This window comes from Vipera ursinii (assembly GCF_947247035.1).
Source record: "Vipera ursinii genome assembly, chromosome: 2".
NCBI classification, from domain to species: Eukaryota; Metazoa; Chordata; class Lepidosauria; order Squamata; family Viperidae; genus Vipera; species Vipera ursinii.
The window spans coordinates 199,025,954-199,047,214 of record NC_139513.1 but is presented as its reverse complement, the minus strand read 5'-3'; the positions used below and the strand labels follow the sequence as shown (position 1 = coordinate 199,047,214).

The window sequence follows — 21,261 nt, the reverse complement described above, 5'->3', positions numbered from 1 at the left end:
CCTTGAGAATTTTAACATAAAAATGTTTTGCTTGATGAGTGCACATTTTTATTTAAAATAAATTAGCATTTTGAAGAAGGGAAGAAGAAGGAATGGAAAAGGAAAGTGAAGCACTTGAAAATTTTGCATTTTTCTACTTAAACTTGGTTCTTGATTCTGTTAGCTAAATCTTTAAATATGCATTTGATAAAAAAGAAGGGATGATATAAATATATGTAGCACTTCCCCCAAAGGGGGTGCTAACAATTGGGTCCTTCTATCCCTTTCCCCACCTGGCCCAGGCATACCAACCCATGTGGGAGAGAGTTATGGACTTTAATTAAAATAATCAAATTAAGCAGCAATTACAGGTAACAATAAGCATCAGTGCAATAAACATAAATGTTAACACAAGAAGCCTGTTAAAATAGTGGTCCTTAAAATCAAATCAAATTAAGCAACAACTACAGATAATAGCAACAAGCATCAGTGCAATAGATACACAACAAACACATTAAAATGGTGGCCCTTAACATAAAATCAGATTGAACAGCACAATAGTATAAAATGTTAAACCTGATGGTGAGCAACGTTGCTCAAACTAAAAATGTCTCAGTGCCTCTCATAAGGCTCAGCAATGGCCAGCATAATGGTCCAAGCCTCAGTTCAGTTAAAACACCCAAATAGGTCCTAAAGACTGGCCAAATGGCCCCTCACCAATTCTATTGCTGTATAAACATGTCCTCTGTAGTCTAGTGAGAGGCCTATGGAGTCCACCTCTCCAGCCAGAGGCAATGGCCTAGGATCAGGGGTAGGCAACCTTGGCTCTTTTATGACTCGTGGACTTCAACTCCCAGAATTCCTGAGCCAGCCATGCTGAGGGGACAGGGAGAGGTTTCCATGCTGAGCCATGTTGGCTCAGGAATTCTGGGAGTTGAAGTCCTCCAGGATCCCTCCCTGTCCCAATTGTTGGGGTGAGGCTCCAACCAGCCAGTCAGTTAGGGAAAGCTAGCTGGCTGCCACATCTTCTCTATGTTAAAGCAGCTTCAGAGAAAGATAAGGATGGCGAGAACAGCTACAAGGGGGGAAAAAATCTGCTAATTGAGCCGGCTACATATAATATGAAAAATAAGGTCATAAACATATTGACTGTCTTAATTTTAATCAAATTATAAGCCTAAGTTACAAAAAACGACAACTTTTCAGCCAAAATGTCTCAGCAATTTTTATTGAAAGCATCTTAGTTTGGTGACACCTGCCGTGTATAAATTCATTGCAGCAGATGGTAAAAATAGGGTTTTTATTATTTAGTACTCTATTTCGTTTCCTCTGGTGCGTTTTTCCCCCAGTGAGAAAATAAAAGCAGATGTTTTTATGTTATATCTGCTAGATGTGAAGGTTTTTCAAAAACATTTATATAGGAATTTCTAAATTACTTTTTCATCCAGAAGGGGTCCCAGGGTAACTAGCAACTTCAAAATTTAAAGCTATTTATAGATTTTAAAAAACAGTGAAATCGCAAGTCGGAAAGCAGATAGTAAAAATCATACGGAACAGTGTACTTAAAACTAAAGACGCAAAAAGTTCTGTAGTTAGGGTGCAGCCATCTGTCATTTATTTTTTAATTGTTTATCAGGTGAAGACTTTCCCAAATAATGTGGGAAAACTGAAAAACCAAATACAAAAGCTTTTCCATGGCTGTCCTTGAAATTTTATAGGTTACATATAGACATACAGTAATTTCTTTTTCAGAGCAAGTTCTATTGAAATATTTTCTAAAAGTGAAGGAGTTGTGCTTTATAATGTTCAAATATAATTCAGTGCTTATTTTGCACTTGTTTTCCAATTTGTGAAAACTACTTTAAGAGACATATTTCTCTGTAGTTTAAAAGTGGGCAGGGGACTCCTAAACATATTTAAGCAGGCAACACTATTTTCCTAAAATGCTGTACATTTATCTTATATGTATGATCTTCTGAAAATTAATCATCTGAAAAGATATGTTGGCTAGAGTTTGCTTTTTCTTATAATTACTAATATGTTTTAGAAAACTATAGATTTTTTTTTAAGAGCTAAGCATTTTCCACAATATAGATCACAGATAAAACAGATATATTACTGTTCCTGAAAAGTAGGCTGATTAAACTTTATACTATGGAATGCCATAAATCTTGCAATGTAAAGCCCAGAACAACAGTTTCTGCAGTCTTTAGCTTCACGGTTATGCATTATTCTTAAACCAGGCTTATTCCCCCCCCAAATAAGGTTGTTTGGAGAAGAAAGCTGTTAGATTGTTTTCACACACACACCCCCCCCCCCACAGTATTCAAGGCTTATTATAAGGGTCAGTTATTTTAAAAGCAGTAGACATTTATATCTCAAATACCTGCCTATCCTTATTTTCTTACAGACACCAAAGATGCTGACAAGAAAAATTAAACTTTGGGACATCAATGCCCACATAACCTGCCGCCTTTGCAATGGTTATCTTATTGATGCTACCACTGTAACGGAATGCTTGCATACCTGTGAGTATGATAATTGCTGTGTATTATGAATTTAGACTTACTTTGATGTAAACATAATTATTTAGTTTTAATTTTTATTTGAAAGGCTAATGTTTATTAAGTTGATTTCAAATTGTTTATTCAGTTGTGAATCTTTTTTTAATTGCATTCCTGTGCCATTACTAAGAAATTCAGAGAGCTCTGAATTACACTAGTTGGCAGGATTAGATTCCTTCCTTCCTTCCTTCCTTCCTTCCTTCCTTCCTTCCTTCCTTCCTTCCTTCCTTCCTTCCTTCCTTCCTTCCTTCCTTCCTTCCTTCCTTCCTTCCTTCCTTCCTTCTGAATAGCTTCCCCTCAAGTAAATTGTTTGTGCTTTTTCATGGAGTAAGAGCCTGCCTACTTCTGTATGAAATAGAACTTGTCTGAATCTTCATTATTTTTAAAATTCCCACCCAGGGTTTGCCTAAAAAGTGTCCACTCTCAGCTCTGTTCTGGTTCACCCTACTATAAATTTAGTGAACCAACCAGGTTGAAGAGGTTGTATTCTACTGTTTTATGGAGCAACAAATGTGAGCCAATTGTGCAGTTCTATCAATATCCGAAAAGGTCTTCTCTTAATTAATCCCATAATATTGGGATATTGTATAATTCCCTGAGAGGCAAGTGAATGAAAGCTGATTATGTAAGGAATGGGGATGAATAGTTCTGCTCTTGCAGAAGAAACTTAAGGCACCTTATTATCTTTCTAGAGATAAGAACATATCAGTAAAAATCCTCTGCTCTGAACTGTTAAGACCTCTTACTTATTCATCTAGGAGAGGATGTAAATATATATTTTCTGAACTTTTTTTTACTTAATGTAAAAAAAAGTCATGTTACTTAAAACAGTAGGTAATGAATCCTTCAGGCACATACCTAGGAATGCTGAAAAGGGAGCTTTTACTAAAGAGTGTGATGTAAAAGTTGTGATGCTGTTTTATTGCAGGTCACATTACGTTTCTAACTGCTGCTGAGAAGGCATCATGTTTTTCCTTTCTCCCCTTTGAACTGAATGTGCAGATCTGTAGCTAATACAATGAAGGGAATTTTGCTGATAGTGCATGAAAAGATGTTAGAAATAACAAATAAATTGATTTAGTTAAAACAGTATTTGCCAGATTATATAAGAATTGGTAGACCCAATTATGTCATTGTTTAACAAGATGACAGATCTAATTTGGGTGCTAGGGTGTCTTACAAGACTGACAGGTCGCAGGGTAGCTAATGAGAATTATGTAATGTGTAATTATGGTCAAATAGCTGAGAGGCTTACAGTAAACTTCTTTAGCTCAGGTAGCTGCACTGCATTTAATCACCTACTATTCCTAAGCTCAAACCTTTCTTTGCTTTTTCTAGTTTTTACTTTTCGTACTGGGGATTTTATGAATATGATGGCATATTAAAGACCCTCCTTTTCTGTAAACAGAAAGAATGGATCAAATAAAATGAATCTCATCTTCGTAAACTTTATTGCCATTATTCAGTGCTTCCAAAACAAAAAACTTTCTTCCAGTGGCTTCCCTTCTGCCTCTTCGAGTGCACAGCTAATTATTTAGAAAATTTATTGTTTTTGTTGTTAGTTGCAAAGTCGTGTCCGACCCATCGTGACCCCATGGACAACGTTCCTCCAGGCCTTCCTGTCCTCTACCATCTTGTGTAGTCCATTTAAGCTCATGCCTACTGCTTCAGTGACTCCATCCGGCCACCTCATTCTCTGTCGTCCCTTTCTTCTCTTGCCCTCAACCTTTCCCAGCATTAGGCTTTTCTCCAGTGAGTCCTCCCTTCTCATTAGGTGGCCAAAGTATTTGAGTTTCAACTTCAGGATCTGGCCTTCTAAAGAGCAGTCAGGGTTGATCTCCTCTAGGACTGACCGGTTTGAACGCCTAGAAAATTTATATGGCAGCCCAACTCGTTCATGGTGACTCCAGATGGCATGTAGAAATAAAATCCCAATTAAAAAAACAATAAGTCCCTCCCCCCCGGGCAACAACTATCAACTCAACCACTTACTGGGCTCCATATCACCCTGGGGTTCCCCATGCCTGCTGGCAAAACCATGTCTTCACGGCCTTTTGAAGGAGTGTTAAGGTGGGAGCCGATCTTATTTCTGCAGGGATGATATTCCATAGGACAGGGGTAGGCAACCTTGGCTCTTTTATGACTTGTGGACTTCAACTCCCAGAATTCCTGAGCCAGCATGCTGGCTCAGGAATTCTGGGAGTTGAAGTCCACGAGTCATAAAAGAGCCAAGGTTGCCTACCCCTGCCATAGGAGAAGGAACTGCAATGGAGAAGGGCCTCCTAGATGGGCCTTCTGAGGAGAGGGGACCCATAACATACTCTGCCTCCCCTCTCTGGTGGGTCGGGTAGGTGTAACTGGGAAAAGATGGTCTTTCAAATAACCTGGCCACCTGTGGGGCTTTAAAGGTGATAATCAGCATCTTGAATTGGCCCTAGAAGCAAATCACCAGCCAGTCTAGCTCCTGCAAAGAGAGATGACACGTGTGCAAATCTAGAATAAATAATGTGAGTCACTACATTTTGAACCAGTTGAAGCTTCTGGTTACTTTTCAAGGGCAGCCCTATCTAGAACTCATTGCAGCAGTCAAGGTGGAAGGTGACTATGGCATATGTGACTGTAAGTAGGGCCTGTGGCTCAGAAGAAGGCGAAAATTCAACATGTAACAGACAACAGCAAATGTTGCCTTTCTAGTGAAAAGGACTAAGCAATTGACCATTTGATCAGTATCTGTAGCAAAATGTCACAAACTGTTTACAAGCAGGTTCATGATCAAGTGGCCAAAATTATTTGTTGGAAATTTTACTAGAGGTTTGGATTTGAATGTAGTAAAAACTACTGGAATCATCAAGTTAGAAAACTGAGCAGGTTAAGATCTTATGGGATGCTAAGATCCAAACAGGCAAGTATTTTGTTCATAACATGCCTTATATGATAGTTGTTGAATAGAAGACAGTCTGGTTCATTGATGTTGCTATACCAGGTAATGCTAGGATTGAGGAAAAACAACTGGAAAAAATTACAAAATACCGAGACTTGCAGATTTAAGTTGAATGTTTATGGAAAAAGAAATCATTTCTGATATCAGTTGTGATTGGAGCTCTCAAAGCAATACCTAGACAACTTCCTTGATATCTGAAAATAATGAATTTATCGAACTTGAGCACCCTAATTTAACAAAAAACAACTCTGCTTGGAACCGCCTACATTCTTAGACGCTATCTTAATAATTCTTAGGTCCTTGGTTAGGATTTGAATTCTTAACTTTCTCCCGATCTTAGGCTGTGAAACTAAATGTAGATTACCCACATATAATAATGATAATAATGCTTTATATATTTGTTTGATTGATGGCATCTCACATACATGATTTAGGGTGATGTACAACATACATACATACATACATACATACATACATACATACATGCTCTCTGAGCTTGCTTTTTTTTCTTGCTAACATTTCATTACCCAAACTAGGTAACATCATCAGTGCTAACTAGCACTGATAATGTTACCTAGTTTGCATAATGAAACGTCTGCAAGAAAAAAGCAAGCTCAGAGAGCTCATTTCAACCCTGAGCTACAGATATTCTCCTTTATTGATAATACATACACATACATACATACATACATACATACATACATACATACGAATGAGCACCTCACTATGCTTTGGATGCTTCTGGATTGAAAGGATTGGCCAGTTACAAGCTGTTGTTCAGGGGATGACCAAATGTGTTAACAGCACACATTTTTTGGGGAGGCTCCAAAGGAGTAGGAATAGGGAAGTAGGAATAGGAATAGGCTCCGTCACATGGCTGTGGCCCCAGGCTTGGCCACAAAACCAGATCTTCAAGGTTTTCTGGAAGGCTAGTATGTTCTGTAAACACTTATCACAAGTTTGCTTGTTTATATCCTACAGTGTGTATCTTCGTATATGAAAAGTAGATGGCACCGTTTAACTGCAGCTTTTAGTCTTTGGTACTGTCACTTTTCAAGAGGTTACAGCAAAATGTTAATTGAATTATTACTGAGGAAGTTTCATTTTGTAACAGCCATCACTAGCTTCAGAATAAGCTTGGTTGCAAGTATACCAACAGTCAACAACCAATTATGCCATGCTGTTGCATATATTTCAGGGTTTATTTTTAAGTAAGACTAAAGATCTTTCACTATAAATACTAAATAATACTCCTTTTTCTTAACACAAAGTTTGTTTCAGAGTACAGTAACTATTTATTCTGTGTTGAAATGACCCCGCAATGTTTAAATTGTTTACAATCTTACATATCTCAAATAACATCACCAAAAACATAGATTTTATTCCGAAACCTTTATATTGGCATTTTTCAGATGCTAATTTGGGGGTATGCTAAATTTATTCAGAAAGGAAAAATACTCCCTATAAAATGTTCATTAGACTACAAGCCCTTTTTTTTCAGCAAGTTCTGTGTTCGTTAAAACTGGGCTGTGAATACAACTGCTTTTTCTGCATTCACAACTATGAAATAGTGACATTATTTAACTTTGCATCCTGAAGTTATACAAGTTGAATTATGCGTATGCGGAGTTTAAAATGTTATTGGCAGATAAACAAAAATGTTTTCTTGCAATCATTTTAACTGATTTTTTTTTTTGGCAAAACAGTTTGCAGGAGTTGCCTGGTAAAATATTTGGAAGAAAATAATACCTGTCCTACATGTAGGATAGTAATACACCAGAGTCACCCTCTCCAGTATATTGGGTACGTATGGGGTTAAAAAAAATACATGCAGAAATCTTTTCTAAACCATGATTTGGGAAAAGGGTTTGCTGTGCCCATGAGTGGATTTTGACCATTGTGTTTCAGCAGAATGGAAATGGAAATGGTATAGGAACTCCTTTCTTTCTTTCTTTCTTTCTTTCTTTCTTTCTTTCTTTCTTTCTTTCTTTCTTTCTTTCTTTCTTTCTTTCTTTCTTTCTCTTCTTTCTTTCTTTCTTTCTTTCTTTCTTTCTTTCTTTCTTTCTTTCTTTCTTTCTTTCTTTCTTTCTTTCTTTCTTTCTTTCCCTTTCATTTGTGCCCAAAGAAAGAGGATATTTTCCAGTTATCCTAGTGGTGTAAATATATAAAGGCTTCTTACAGGTATTTGCAGTAACCATTTTAATTTCTAATTTTTTGTCTTGTCAGTCATGACAGAACAATGCAAGATATTGTTTACAAGCTTGTTCCAGGTCTTCAAGAAGGTAAGTCAACAGTAAACTGTTCAAAAAACATTTATATATGTGAAAAAATCCCCTCCGTATGATGTTTGGGATACACGGTTCAAACTGTCAAATGGTTGCAGGAAGTAGTGGCATTTACTGTTGCTTTGCTTTTACTTGCTTGCTTTAACAAAGCAAAGATGACCACACATTACATTGGAACCCACAGCAAAAGTTTTATTTTTTTAAATGTGATGGCAGAATCCTCAAGATTGAAAAAAAAAATCACAGAAGCCTTTTCCAACCTGGACATCCACCAGATATGTAGACTTCAGTTCCTACAGAATTCCCCAACCAGTATAGCTGGTATTGTTCTAAATTTCTTCATTCCTTGTCCCCTTAGAGTCATAGTATCATATCATGGTTTACAAGATATGAATAGGAATAAAGGGGCAGCTATGCTCAACATTAATCAGTAAAAAATTAAAGTATCTTCAGTAAATGGTTCAGTAAAAGGTCCTTTTTGAGTCATATAATTCAAATAACATTTTAGTCATATGACTCAAAAAGATCCTTTTCTATAAAATAGTAGAAGTAATTGACTGAAACAGGTTTTAAAATTTTAACATTCCTGGCACTTCCCAGGGCATTTTCTAAATCTGAAGGAATATTGGCATCTCCCAAAGTTCTTCATACTTATAAACATAAAATGAATACAGAGGAAATTTGGTGGTATAGAAGCAATTATGGTGTCCAATTTTACATTTACTTATTATATTTTGTATCTATGATAGATGGACTATAAATACCACAATTAGGTGTTTTTTTTACTGAAAATTATATTAAAAAATAACAGTTGGGGGATCATATTGTTGATAACTCTTTGAGAGAAGACTAATGTAAGAAGTTGACTCCCAGTTTCTAGACTCTCTTCCCCAAAGTGGTTGGAGAATACACTTCTCTGATGTATGTAAATAGGAGGGGAAAATTCAAAAAGATGAATGCATAAGTCAGTGTTATAAAACAAAAATTAGCTTCTCTCTGGATTCTAATTTTTGCAAATGTTACTGTACGAGTAGACAAGCGAGAGAACAGTATTGGGTAACGCTTGAAAAGTAGTATTGCATTGTGTGGGATGTTCTTAAAATCCTGAGATTTGTCCAGTTGTGTTATGAATTGGCCACAAAAAAAAAAACATATTTGAACGTTAGAGGGGGCTCTTGTCACATGTTCTAAACAAGGGAGAGGAATACATTGTTTGCTTGAGTTGATGAAGTCCGTGTTTTTAGCTAAAGACACTATTTTAAAATGTTAAACAGCGGAAATGAAGAAGCAGAGGGAATTCTACCACAAATTGGGCATGGAAGTACCAGGTGACATCAAAGGGGAGACGTGCTCAGCCAAGCAGCATTTAGATTCTCACCGTAATGGTAAATAGAAATGCATGTGCTTGTTCTTTTCGGGATAATTACTGTGTTTGCCAAAGGAAATTGTTTGTTCTTTGGTTAACTGGATTAGTTTCATATAGTACATTTATCACAACCTTGCTAAAGAAGTATAAACTGTCAATTTCTTGCATAAATTAGTGCTTTGCTGTGAGTACTTGACTGGAAAGCTGAAAATTCACTAATTTTCTGTTCCATGTGTTTGCAACAAGTTCTTCACAGCTGGATTTCTCTCCAAGATTTGGAATGGCCCATTTAGTCCCAGAATTGTCGAAGTGGCCCCATTATTTGTCTATATGTAGCCTCTGTTTAGATTTATGGTACCCATAAATGGTGGCTATCCTGGAAAAATGGGTATCAGTTTGACCAAAGCATAGCACTCTTCCAAAATTCCATGTACTCCCACTAGAACAAAAAAGTTGAGAACTTCTGTTGTAGGACAGGGTTTAGCAACCATTTTTCATTGTCAGAAACCATTTTGCGATTTCACACATAGTTATGGGCACGAAGATATAGATAAACAATGGTATAAATGTAAACATTAAGATCCAAAATCTCATGCAGGAAGACGGCTCTTGCAAGATTTGCTAGTCTGCACAGTTCTGTGTGTGTCACTGTGGGGCACAGTAGTTTTGTTAAGAAATCACGGATGTAGATAGGGCTGCACTGATTTTTTTTTTGTAGCTTTGTGCAAGGTTAAAGGAGTAAAAGTCTTCTTAAATTGCTAAAATAAATAATAAAATAAAAGTAAAAAAATAATAATAACAAAATAAAGAAGGTCTTAAATTTTCCGTCCCATTTACTTTGGGATTTAGGAAAGGGCTAGAAATAGAATGTTGAGATTTCTGGCCAATAGGTTGCCCTCTGCTGATCTAGGACATTAATCCTACTTTAAAGTCTTCACAGTGCTCTGCAAACTGGTTTTTCTTGTCAATTAAACAGTTCCAAGGTAAGAAACCTGATGATCAAATAGTCAAGTTCAGTGAGCTTGCTGCATTTAATAACATTCCAAAAATGATTGCCTTTTTATGTGCTAAGGCGGATAGGTAAGTCTTATGGCAACAGCTTCCTTTGAGAGCAATTCCTAGGAAAGATCATGCTGCTAATTCTTTGGCAGATACAATAGTAAATGCTAGACTTGGCTGCGCTGGGAGACTGTTTATTGCTGCACCAGTGACAGAATTGTATTCATAACAGAGCATCACCTTGCTACGGAAGATTCTGCCACTCTACAAGGATAAGGCACCCAGATTTGTTGGATATGAGATATAAAAATAAAATAAAACAAAACAAAATAAAATAAATGCAGAGGGCCACTTTGTCTCAAATACTATGTGGTCATTTTGTCTCTACAAGCATTATTTTAGGAAGGTGTGTAGTACAGATGGCTTGCTGGCTGTAGAATTCTTTATTTTTACTTTGTTATAAACTGATTGAGCTTCTTCAGCTACAATTGAGTGACAGGGTCGGACTTTAAAACCTTTGCGTTGGTTTTTTTGTGTTTTAACGTTGAGCAGCACAAAGTTATATATGTGAGATAGTCAGCTATATAAATTGAATAGATAGACAGGCAGGCAGACTGACTGACTGACTAACCTGACAGCAGATTTCTCAATGTTAAAATAGATTGCAAATATATTTTAGGATAGAATTTGCTAAGTGCTATTGCAGCACAACTGATCAAAATACAATGCCAATACTACCGAAATCTGAGATTTGAAGAGATTTCAGTTCTGCGTGACCAACAGGCTTCATTCTGAAAAAAGTTCTTGATCCTGATGTAATTTTGTTTCATGTAAATGTATCTGTGGAGTCTTCCAGTTCATAACAGATCCTCTATGCTTTTGTCATAAGGGGAAACTAAAGCAGATGAGAGCACAAACAAAGAAACATCAGAGGAGAAACAGGAAGAAGATAATGATTATCACAGAAGTGATGAACAGGTATTGTTGAAATATAACCTTTGAACTCAGAAGAATTAGCAGCTGTTCCGCTTTTGGGTGATTTAAGACAGCATTTCTCAGTGAGGGAATTTCCAGATGTGTAGCGTTAACTCCTAGAATTCTCAATATGCTGTCTGGATAATTCTAAGAGCTGAACTCCACACCTTTGGCAGTTGCCCAAGTACAGATATACAGGTTTAAGGTTGTCGGGTTTTTTCTTTAATTTTTTTCTTAAAATAGCTTCCAAATAACATTGATCAATTCATGAATTAGCTAGGTGGTTCATTTTTAGAAGAAATATGTGAAATTGTCACAAATGAAAACAAGAATGTCCTAGATATCCATAATGACTTTTAAAATCCTAAGAATGGCTTGTTGTGACTTCCCAAACTTGACTGAAATCTCTGGCACCAGTCCTGGAATTTTTGCTGGGGAAAAATTAATTGAGGGGAAAAATTACTGAAAACAGTGACCCTCTCACAGTTGGCTCTCTCCCCTTTCACTACTAACTTTGTTCTCATTTACTAACTCAATCTATTGTTTACAAATTATTCAAAATTCTTTCAAAGAAAAAGTAATTGTTTTCATTGGAGCAGTAGGCTGACTTTGACAGTCATCCGGCCTATAATCTACTTCATTAGATCTAAAAATCTAATCACTGAAGGGCTAGAATATTGGGCACAAATAAGTATTATTCATTCTACACAATATGTGTGTGTGTGTGTGTGTGTGTGTGTGTGAAGAATTTGTCAAGGCTTTTTGAATGCACCTTGCTAATTAACTCTTTCTTTCCTGCTTTGGCCTGACTCAAGGCTTATCCACAGGATATAGTCAACTTAAGACAGCTCATTATTTGTGTAAATTATTCAAATTGCTAATAAAGAATTTGGGAGGCTGAGATGATCATTTCGAACTTCTTATGTTCTTATCAGTCAGTCATACCCTTTATCTGAGATTCGATTCTGGGCTGATTATATATTAGGCAGTTTTAACTTCCTGAGCCACACACACACACACACACACACACACACACACACCACATACACACACACATACATACATACACACACATATACACACACACACATATATATGTATGTATAAACCAGCACCTGAACACAATAAGAAACTGTGTTCACGATGCAGGAATTGCCTCTTGCTTGCAAACAAATTATTTAATTCAGTTTGATAGGCAATTGTCCTTGGAAAGTCACTCCAAGTAACATAGGATGGAACACCTTAGTACACTATTCTCTATTGTGTCCTGAAGCTCTTCCATATTGGAGGATTTTCCCACCATAGAAAACCAATTCTTCATAGCAAGCAATGCCAGATAGGGTTCCTTCTGAATTTAAGCAGATCCACCACTGATCTGTTGTTTCTCCTTGTTAAGTAATATGAGCTTTGCATAGTTAGAGTCCTCATTTCTCTTCTTCTGCTGCTATGAAATAAGAACTTAAAATGTAACCAGTATTGGCTCTTTCCTTAAAGGTAAGCATCTGCTTGGAATGCAACAGTAGCAAATTGCGTGGACTGAAGAGGAAATGGATTCGTTGCTCAGCACAAGCTACAGTCTTGCATCTAAAGAAGTTCATTGCCAAAAAACTTAATCTTTCTTCATTTAATGAGGTAATCAATGCTGATAGAGTAGAACAAAAAAAGAAGGAAAAAAGTGTGGCTGATTTTTTTTTTTAAAAAATAGTTGTGTAACTTTTTTTTTCCTTAAAAAGTCATATTAAATCCTTAGAGTTGGTTGCTTTTTCCTGAAACAGAATCGCTGTTTCAATCACTTAACTGATGTATAATAAATGAAGCACTGCCTTAAAAGATATTAAGCTTTTGAAATACGATTCTGAAGCTTCCCAGTATTCCTTAGTTTGCGCTTGAAGCATTAATGTAAATATATCTAGTGAGAAAAATTTGCGAAGAGACCTTTAGCAAAGAAGTGTTTAAAATTGACAGTGTACTCTCTTTCTGCAGAACAAGCAAGTGCCTTCAGCCCTTTATATGAATTCTGAAGGTCACATAATTTCCTTAAAAATAAAAAAGTTGCCAGTTTAAACTTTAGGATTTCAAATTACATATGTATTGTGGATGGATTATGAAAGAAATGATGTAAAATTTCAGTGGAAATAATTGAAGAATAATCTGTTACAACTAATGTCTGCTAAAATGCCATGCATTTATTTAAATAATATCTTGGAAAGCCAGCTACCTAATAGAAGAGCTAATAAAAGAGAATATTTGTAGCTCAGGGTTAATATGTGTGGTCTCTAAAACCACACCCACCAACACTGACAGGCAAGCCACTAGAATATAATCTGATAGCAAACTGTACTCTTTACTAGCACTGATGATGTTACTTTGTTTGGTAATGAAATGTCTCCTAGAAAACAAGCACGCTCAGAGAGTACCAAGGACCTCTCATGTCTAGGTTATTTGCTGTATTTATTGCAAGGAAATTGAGTTTCACCCATTTTTCATTAGCATATAAACATATTGGCTTTACATTTGAGGAAAAGTCTTGTCTAATTCTTACTTGGCAATATACTAGGGCTTTTGAGTAAGATGCAGCCTGTTTGATGTAGTGGTTTAAAGTGGTTAAAGAACCAGGCTAGAAATTGAGAGGCCATGAATCCCTCATTAGGCACAAAGCCAGCTGGGTGACCTTGGGCCAGTCACTCCTTCCAAGCCCTAAAAATAAGGCAATGACAAGCTTTACCAAGAAAATTCCAGGGACTTGTCCAGCCAATTGCCAGGAGTCAACACTGCCTTGAAAGCCCCCAAATGTTCTAAGACATGTTAATGAAGATCTGTTAATTAACATGCAGAGATTCTTTGTTTCTTTAGAAAATCAACTTGAAATCAAGAAAATACTTGATTTCAGTATCAAAATCACTCTTAGTACAGGGATTCTGTGAAAGGCAGAAAGATTTTGGCTGTTTCATAGCCAGTGCTTTTTTTCTAAAAAAAAAAAAAAGAAAAGGTTCCGGAACTCAGAAGTTCTGTCACTGGGAGCGATGCTGGTGTCTTTCTATGGCGTCACCGCCCGTCCTTTGCACCCCCTCCACTGTGGCTCCAGGCCGCATGCCGCCGGGATTCCCCTCCCCACAGCCGCCATGGGGATTCCCCTCCCTGCAGTTGCCATGCTGAGCCCCCACCCGGAGCTGCTCCGAACCCCAACCCAAAGCTGTGTTCCTCATAGCAGTGGTCTCCGGTGCCAAACAGCTGATGGCCTCCGGCACCGGCTGTTGTTCACTTAGTGCCCCGTTGCTTCCAAATGCAGTAAGTGAGTGAGCAAGCAAGTGGCATTTGGAAGTGTTTGGAAGCGATGGGGCAGTAAGTGAGTGAGTGAATGAGCAAATGGCGTTTGGAAGCATCGGGGCAGTAAGTGAGTGTGTGAATGAGCAAATGGTGTTTGGAAGCGACAGGGCAGTAAGTGAGTGAGTGAACGAGCAAATGGTGTTTGGAAGTGACAGGGCAGTAAGTGAGTGAGCGAGCAAGAGGCCTTTGAAAGAGACGGAGTGGGGGAGAGACTGAACGAGGTGCCTTTGAAGGAGACGGAGGAGTGAGTGAGAGCGACTGGAGGCTTTTGTGAGCAAAGTGTGAGTGAGTGGGGGGGCTTTTGCGAGCGAAGGGTGAGAGAATTGGTATTTCCCAGTAATCTCTTACTGGAAGGAAAAAGCAATCCCTGCTGCTTTACTGATCCCAGAGAAGCATTTGCACGTATGCAGGTATCCTTAGGAAGCCATAGTTATGGATAAGAAATATTGGTTGCAAAGTTGGCATTTCTGGATGTAATACAGATATTTTGGACTTATTTTTGTTTCTTTGCATGTTTGATGTTTTTTAAAAGGCATATGCTACTGACTACGCTTATGTACATATGTAACATCTTTTGCTAGGATACATGACCACTGCTTGTCCAGAATGTGAAAAGTGAAAGATTGTGACTAAACAAAATTTTAATGTACAGATAATACCACCAGAAATTATTTTAGCCTTTTTAATAAATGTTGTTATTGATGTTAAGCTCACCATGGAAAACATCATATATTGTTATGTATATACTAGGTTAATTATTTAAAGACTGAAGTGCAACATAACTAGATTCTAAATATCTATTTTTCAAAACACACAACAGTCCAAACAGTAAAAGTAAAGTCCAAATTAAGAATATTTCATTCTTAAGAATTGTTTAATTTAAAGTGGTTTAGTTGTAATAGACGGTTATAGATTCAAAATAGTTTTCAAGAGTATTTACAAAAGATACTATTTTTTTCTAGCATCAGCTAAATTAGACATTACATCGAGAAAAATGTTTCTCATTTCTTTCCTGTTACCTTTATTGATTTCATTGCAGAGATGTTAACATAGGAAATAGATTATTTTGTTATCTAATTTTACCTTTCAAAAGACAGAAGCTGATAAAAAATGTGAAGTTCTTTCCTATTGGCTTTTTTGAAATAGCTGTTTTAGATTCTAAAAGTTTGGTTCCTAAAGAAGTAACCTTGTAAATAATTTTAATGTCCTCCTCTAGTGCAGCGTAGGCAACCTTGGCTCTTTTATGGCTCAAGGACCAACACCCAGAATTCCTGAGCCAGCATGGCTCAGCTTGGAAACCTCTCTCTTTCCCCTCAGCATGGCTGGCTCAGGATTTCTGGGAGTTGAAGTCATAAAAAAGAGCCAAGATTGCCTATCCCTGCAATAGGCTTTCGAAAGCCAATAGAGGGAGCTTTTTTTCCCCAAAAAAAAAGGTGCTGGTACGCCGTTCTGAGTGTTCTATGAGGAAAAAAAAGTCCTGTTCATAGCACAATTCAACCTGCATTTGATTTGCAGGCTTGACTAAGAACACACACACACACACACACACACACACACACACACACACAAAGTTTAGTATGATCTGTTGATAAATGTAAGGTTTCCTTCTCTTACTGCTTTTTTCCATTGAAAATGTTCACTCAGGCATATCAAACTTTTCTCTCTTTTTTTTCCACATAGACTATGGTGGAACAAGCTCAATTTGATCTGTATCAGTATATCTTGGTCTTGGCAATTTTGAGATTTGTGGACTTCAACTCCCAGAATTAACCAACCAGCAACGGCAAGTTGAAGTCTACACATCTTAACATTGCCAAAATTGAGAAAGACTCATCTAAATGCTTGCATGTCTCAAAACATCCCAGTTCATTAGAAATTTTGCCTTTGGTTTTTCTAGTCTATTTCTGATAACTTGTTAATGTGTGGTGAGCATGTTTACAAATACGAGAAGGATTTGGGGTTGTTTCCTTACTTGAAGCAGTTCTACTTTAGTAATTTGGAACAGATTATTATTAATTTATTTATTAATTTAATTTGTATACCGCCCTTCTCCCGGGGGACTCAGGGCGGTGAACAGGGCAATACATAAAAACTAGATACAAAAATTAAAATTATTAAAACATGATTAAACAATGCCCATAAATTAATACAGATTTAAAATTAAAGTCATTTATAAAAATCCCACCCCATCCCATCAGGCCAGGCCAGCTTGTTTAAAGAGATGGGTTTTAGGATCGCGCCGGAAGGAGCGGAGATCGGGCACCATCCGGAGCTCAACCGGAAGATGGTTCCATAAATCCGGTGCACCCACAGAGAACGCTCTCCCCCTGGGGGCCACCAGTCGGCATTCTTTGACCGGTGGCACCCTGAGGAGGCCGTCTCTGTGGGAGCGTACTGGGCGGAGGGAAGTTGACGCCGGCTGCAGGTGCTCCCCAAGGTATTCTGGACCCATGCCATGAAGGGCTTTGTAGGTCATTACCAACACCTTGAACCTCACCCGGAAGACAACTGGTAACCAATGCAGCTCGCGGAGCAAAGGTGTGACATGGGAGTATCGGGAAACTCCCAGTACAACTCTCGCGGCTGCATTCTGTACCAGTTGGAGCCTCCGAGTGGTCTTCAAGGGTAGCCCCATGTAGAGAGCGTTGCAGTAATCAAGACGAGAGGTCACGAGCGCATGAGTGACCGTACGTAAGGCATCCCGGTCTAGATAGGGCCGCAACTGGCGCACCAGGCGAACCTGGGCGAAGGCCCCCCTAGTCACAGCTACAATATGGTCTTCTAAAGAGAGTTGTGAATCTAGGAGGACTCCCAAGTTGCGAGCCCTATCTACAGGAGATAATGACTCACCCCCCATAATGAGGGGTGGGATATCCTGAATATCCCGAGATGCCGGTACGCACAGCCACTCAGTCTTGTCAGGGTTGAGTCGAAGCCTGTTCCTCCCCATCCAGACCCGGACCGCCTCCAGGCACCGGGACATCACGTCAAGGGCATCACTGGGGTGGTTTGGGGTCGAAATGAAAAGTTGGGTATCATCAGCATACTGATGATACCCAACTCCAAAACCACGAATGATCTCACCCAGCGGTTTCATGTAGATGTTGAACAGGAGAGGCGAGAGGACCGACCCCTGAGGAACTCCACAAGTGAGAGGCCTCGTGGTCGACCTCTGCCCCCCTGCCAACACCGACTGTGAGCGTCCCAGGAGATAGGAGAACCACTGAAGAACTGTGCCTCCCACTCCCAATCCCCTGAGACGCCGCAGCAGGATACCATGGTCGATGGTATCGAAAGCCGCTGAGAGGTCTAATAGGACTAGAACAGAGGAATATCCCCTGTCCCGAGCCCTCCAGAGATCATTCACCAGCGCGACCAATGCCGTCTCCGTGCTGTACCCGGGCCTGAAGCCCGATTGGTACGGGTCTAGATAATCCGCTTTATCCAGGACCAGAGGGAGCTGATGCGCCACCACACTCTCAACAACCTTCGCAAGAAAGCGAAGGTTGGAGACCGGACGAAAGTTATTTAAAACAGCCGGGTCCAAGGCAGGCTTCTTGAGGAGAGGTCTTACCACCGCCTCTTTCAAGGCGGCGGGAAAACTACCCTCACTCAGAGAGGCAGATATAACCGCCTGGAACCAGCCTCGTGTCCCCTCCCAGGCTGCATAAACCAGCCAGGAAGGGCACGGGTCCAATAAACATGTGGTGGAGCTCAGCCTCCCCATGATCCTGTCCACTTCCTCCGGAGTTACAGGATCGAACTCCTCCCAGGTGACATTGACAAGACCGCTCGTGTCCTGATCGTCCGATACTGCCCAGTCGGAGTCCAAACCGGTCCGAATCCGAGCGATTTTGTCCAACAGATGTTGACTAAATTCCTCGGCACGCCCCTGCAAGGGTTCCTCACTCACCTCCTGATTAAGGAGGGAGCGGGTCACCCTAAACAGGGCAGCCGGGCGATTATCTGCGGACGCGATGAGGGCAGTGAAGTAGTTAGATCTCGCTACCCTCATCGCTGCGAGATAAGACCTAATATGGGTTCTTAGTCGCAATCGGTCGGATTCAGATCGGCTGGACCTCCAAACGCTCTCTAGGCCCCCTCTCCGACGCTTCATCTCCCGGAGCTCCGCGGAGAACCATGGAGCCCATTGGGATCTGCGCCGGGTCAGGGGCCGCAAGGGTACAACTCGGTCAAGTGCCTCCGTGGCCGTCCTTTCCCAGGCTTCCACTAAGGCATCTGCCGATGGGCAGTAAAAATGGTTCAAAAGGACTTCTAGCATTTAATATCTAAATTTTCCTCTTACTGATTCAGGGACAGTGTTTATTTCAGATAAAATAACTGCCTGTTCATCCTGGACCACAGATTTTTTTTTTTACTTTGTGAATTTAAGAGACTGAGAGAGTCAAGGCTGGTTTGGTAGCTCTTTGGAAGTGGGTATGAAGTTCTAGTCCCTGTTGGAAGAATCCTGAAAGAAAAGATTTTCCAATATTGGGCAATATATGCTTTTTTCTGGTGGTATCTGGCAAATTGTGATCAGAACCTTTGGAGTGTGAGGATTTTAAGTGTAAAATGTAATATCCGCAACCGATGGACCAGAAGGAGAAAATAAATGTAAAATCATTTACATGTCAAGTAGGACATCTGCTATGTTTTGAGGGCGTACATAGGTTATAACTGAAATAGTTATGTGAGATTTTTGATCTTTGTGATATCAGATTCTGCCTTAAAAATTAAAAGCAGGCAAGAAATTTCACATCTGAAGGGATGCTTATTTCTACCATTTTCTGTTTGTTATTGCTTGTAACTTGCCTATTTGGAAATAATCATTCCCTGGATAGCTAATTAAATTGGCCTCCATGTATCTTATATAGAATCCTATCAGGAACTCATTTTTGTTAACTACCAGTTTTAGAATTCATTTTCTCAGGCCTTCACTTCCAGGTTTTTCAAACAATGATACTCAGAACTTGCACATGTTCACTTTGTCAATTTTCTCCATCGGGATTTAGTTAATTTCTATAAGGCCAGAATATCTGGTCTTTTTTAGATTATGGAGCAGATGGTGATCCAGCAGAGTGAAGAGTGAAGTTTATTCCCTGAAATAACTCTGCATCTCCTGTAAGTGCTGAAATTTTATCTCCCACCCACCAGGAAAATTAAATGATAGAATATACATATTATTCAGTTTGCAGCTTGTTGGTTAGAACTAAAACCCTAGCTGACTTTAACAGTATTGGAAAAGTCCAGAAACCTGAAGGGATTCTGGGAGGCCATATTTGAATTGTAGTAACCTACCATTTCATGCCATTAAAAGCAAAAGAAAACTTGTTTTAATAGCATCATTATTTGGATCTTGCAAACTGATCTCTTTCGTAAAAATGTAAATCTTTCTGTTTCTTTTATCAGCTGGATATATTATGCAATGAAGAAATTCTGGGCAAGGACCATACTCTCAAATTTGTAGTTGTTACAAGATGGAGATTTAAGGTACGGAGCACCGATAATCGATTGACGCACTTAATATTTTTTTTCCATTTGAAACTCTAAACCAGGGGTGTCAAACTCAATTTCATTGAGGGCCGCATCAGCATTGCGGTTGCCCTCAGGGGGCCGGGTGGGCGTGGCCTACTCGGTGGGTGTGGCTAGAGTGCGTATGGCCTACTGGGTGGGCGTGGCCAGCTCTACATCATTCGCATCAAGGGTGCCTATGGGGGCCTGGGCAGGAGTGGGACAGATCTGAGGGTCTCTGGCAGAAGGAGGGTGTCTGGGCCAGAGCCAAGGCAGTGGGGGCCGTTCCCTCACTGTTTCCAGGATGGCTTCGTGGGCCACATGAAACCACTTTGCGGGCCGGATCTGGCCCCCGGGCCTTGTGTTTGACATGTCTGCTCTAAACCTTTACTTTTATCATTCATAAAGATATAACTGATGTCCTGATTCCTTGTGGTCCTTCTCTTTTCATGTTCGCAGGTCAGAAATTATCTTACTGTTTTATTTTAGCTTGGGCAGGAAAATAAAGGGAGATGCTAGGCTTTGGGACATCTTCGCTTTGGGCAAGGAGAGAGACAGTGTCTGCCAAAATCTTCAGACCAGAAATGTCCAGTTTCCCCACCAAGGATTAGCCCTGCAGAACCTGCTGAGATATTGAGCCTGAGAGTTACTCTGTCTCCTGGGCCATCAGTTGTGGGCCTTTAGTGTCCTAAATGAAGGTTAAGCTTAAAAACATGTTGGTTTGTTTATTAATGGTCTGCATTGGAAAGTTCCTCAATCAATTATATTTATTTTTCAGAAAGCACCTCTACTGCTACATTACAGACCGAAAATGGACTTGCTGTAAGAACTGTTTTGTCCTTGTGGACGGTTTTTTGCAGAGACTATCATCAGGCACCTTCTTCTTAGTGCATCATTACTCAATTCACTCGTGACATAGACCAGCAAAAATCCATCCCTGAAAACAGTAGTACTTTCTCACTCCGCCATTCTGAATATTTCTCTAAGAGATGCATTAAACTCAACTTTCAGGACAGTAAAAAAAGATATTTATACTATTTTCTACAAAAAAAGGAAAGTGCAGTTTGAACGGACACTACCAGCATGATGTTTACAGACATTGAAAGCACTTCACAGTTCCCTCTGTGTAGCTCAGTTCTTGGTCATCATCTTGAAAGATGCAAAATAGGTTGAAATGTAGGGAAGGAGATAATTTTCAATTTGTTGTCACCAAGCAGCTCTTGGATTCTTTTGCAACTTAGCTTAAACATAGCCCTTCCTTCCTTCCTTCCTTCCTTCCTTCCTTCCTTCCTTCCTTCCTTCCTTCCTTCCTTC

General features: G+C 39.3%; 1 protein-coding gene across 1 annotated transcript; it reads left to right on the top strand.

Moving 5' to 3' along the window:
• Positions 1-2,386: 2,386 nt before the first annotated feature.
• On the top strand, positions 2,387-20,773 carry PCGF3 (polycomb group ring finger 3; the record flags this gene model as incomplete). Its single annotated transcript, XM_083351233.1, has 8 exons — positions 2,387-2,507; positions 7,191-7,287; positions 7,711-7,766; positions 9,044-9,154; positions 11,024-11,112; positions 12,604-12,741; positions 19,846-19,926; positions 20,726-20,773. The coding sequence occupies exons 1-8, from the start codon at positions 2,399-2,401 to the stop codon at positions 20,771-20,773; spliced, it is 729 nt and encodes a 242-aa protein (XP_083207359.1). The 5' UTR covers positions 2,387-2,398.
• Between the last annotated feature and the right edge of the window lie 488 nt (positions 20,774-21,261).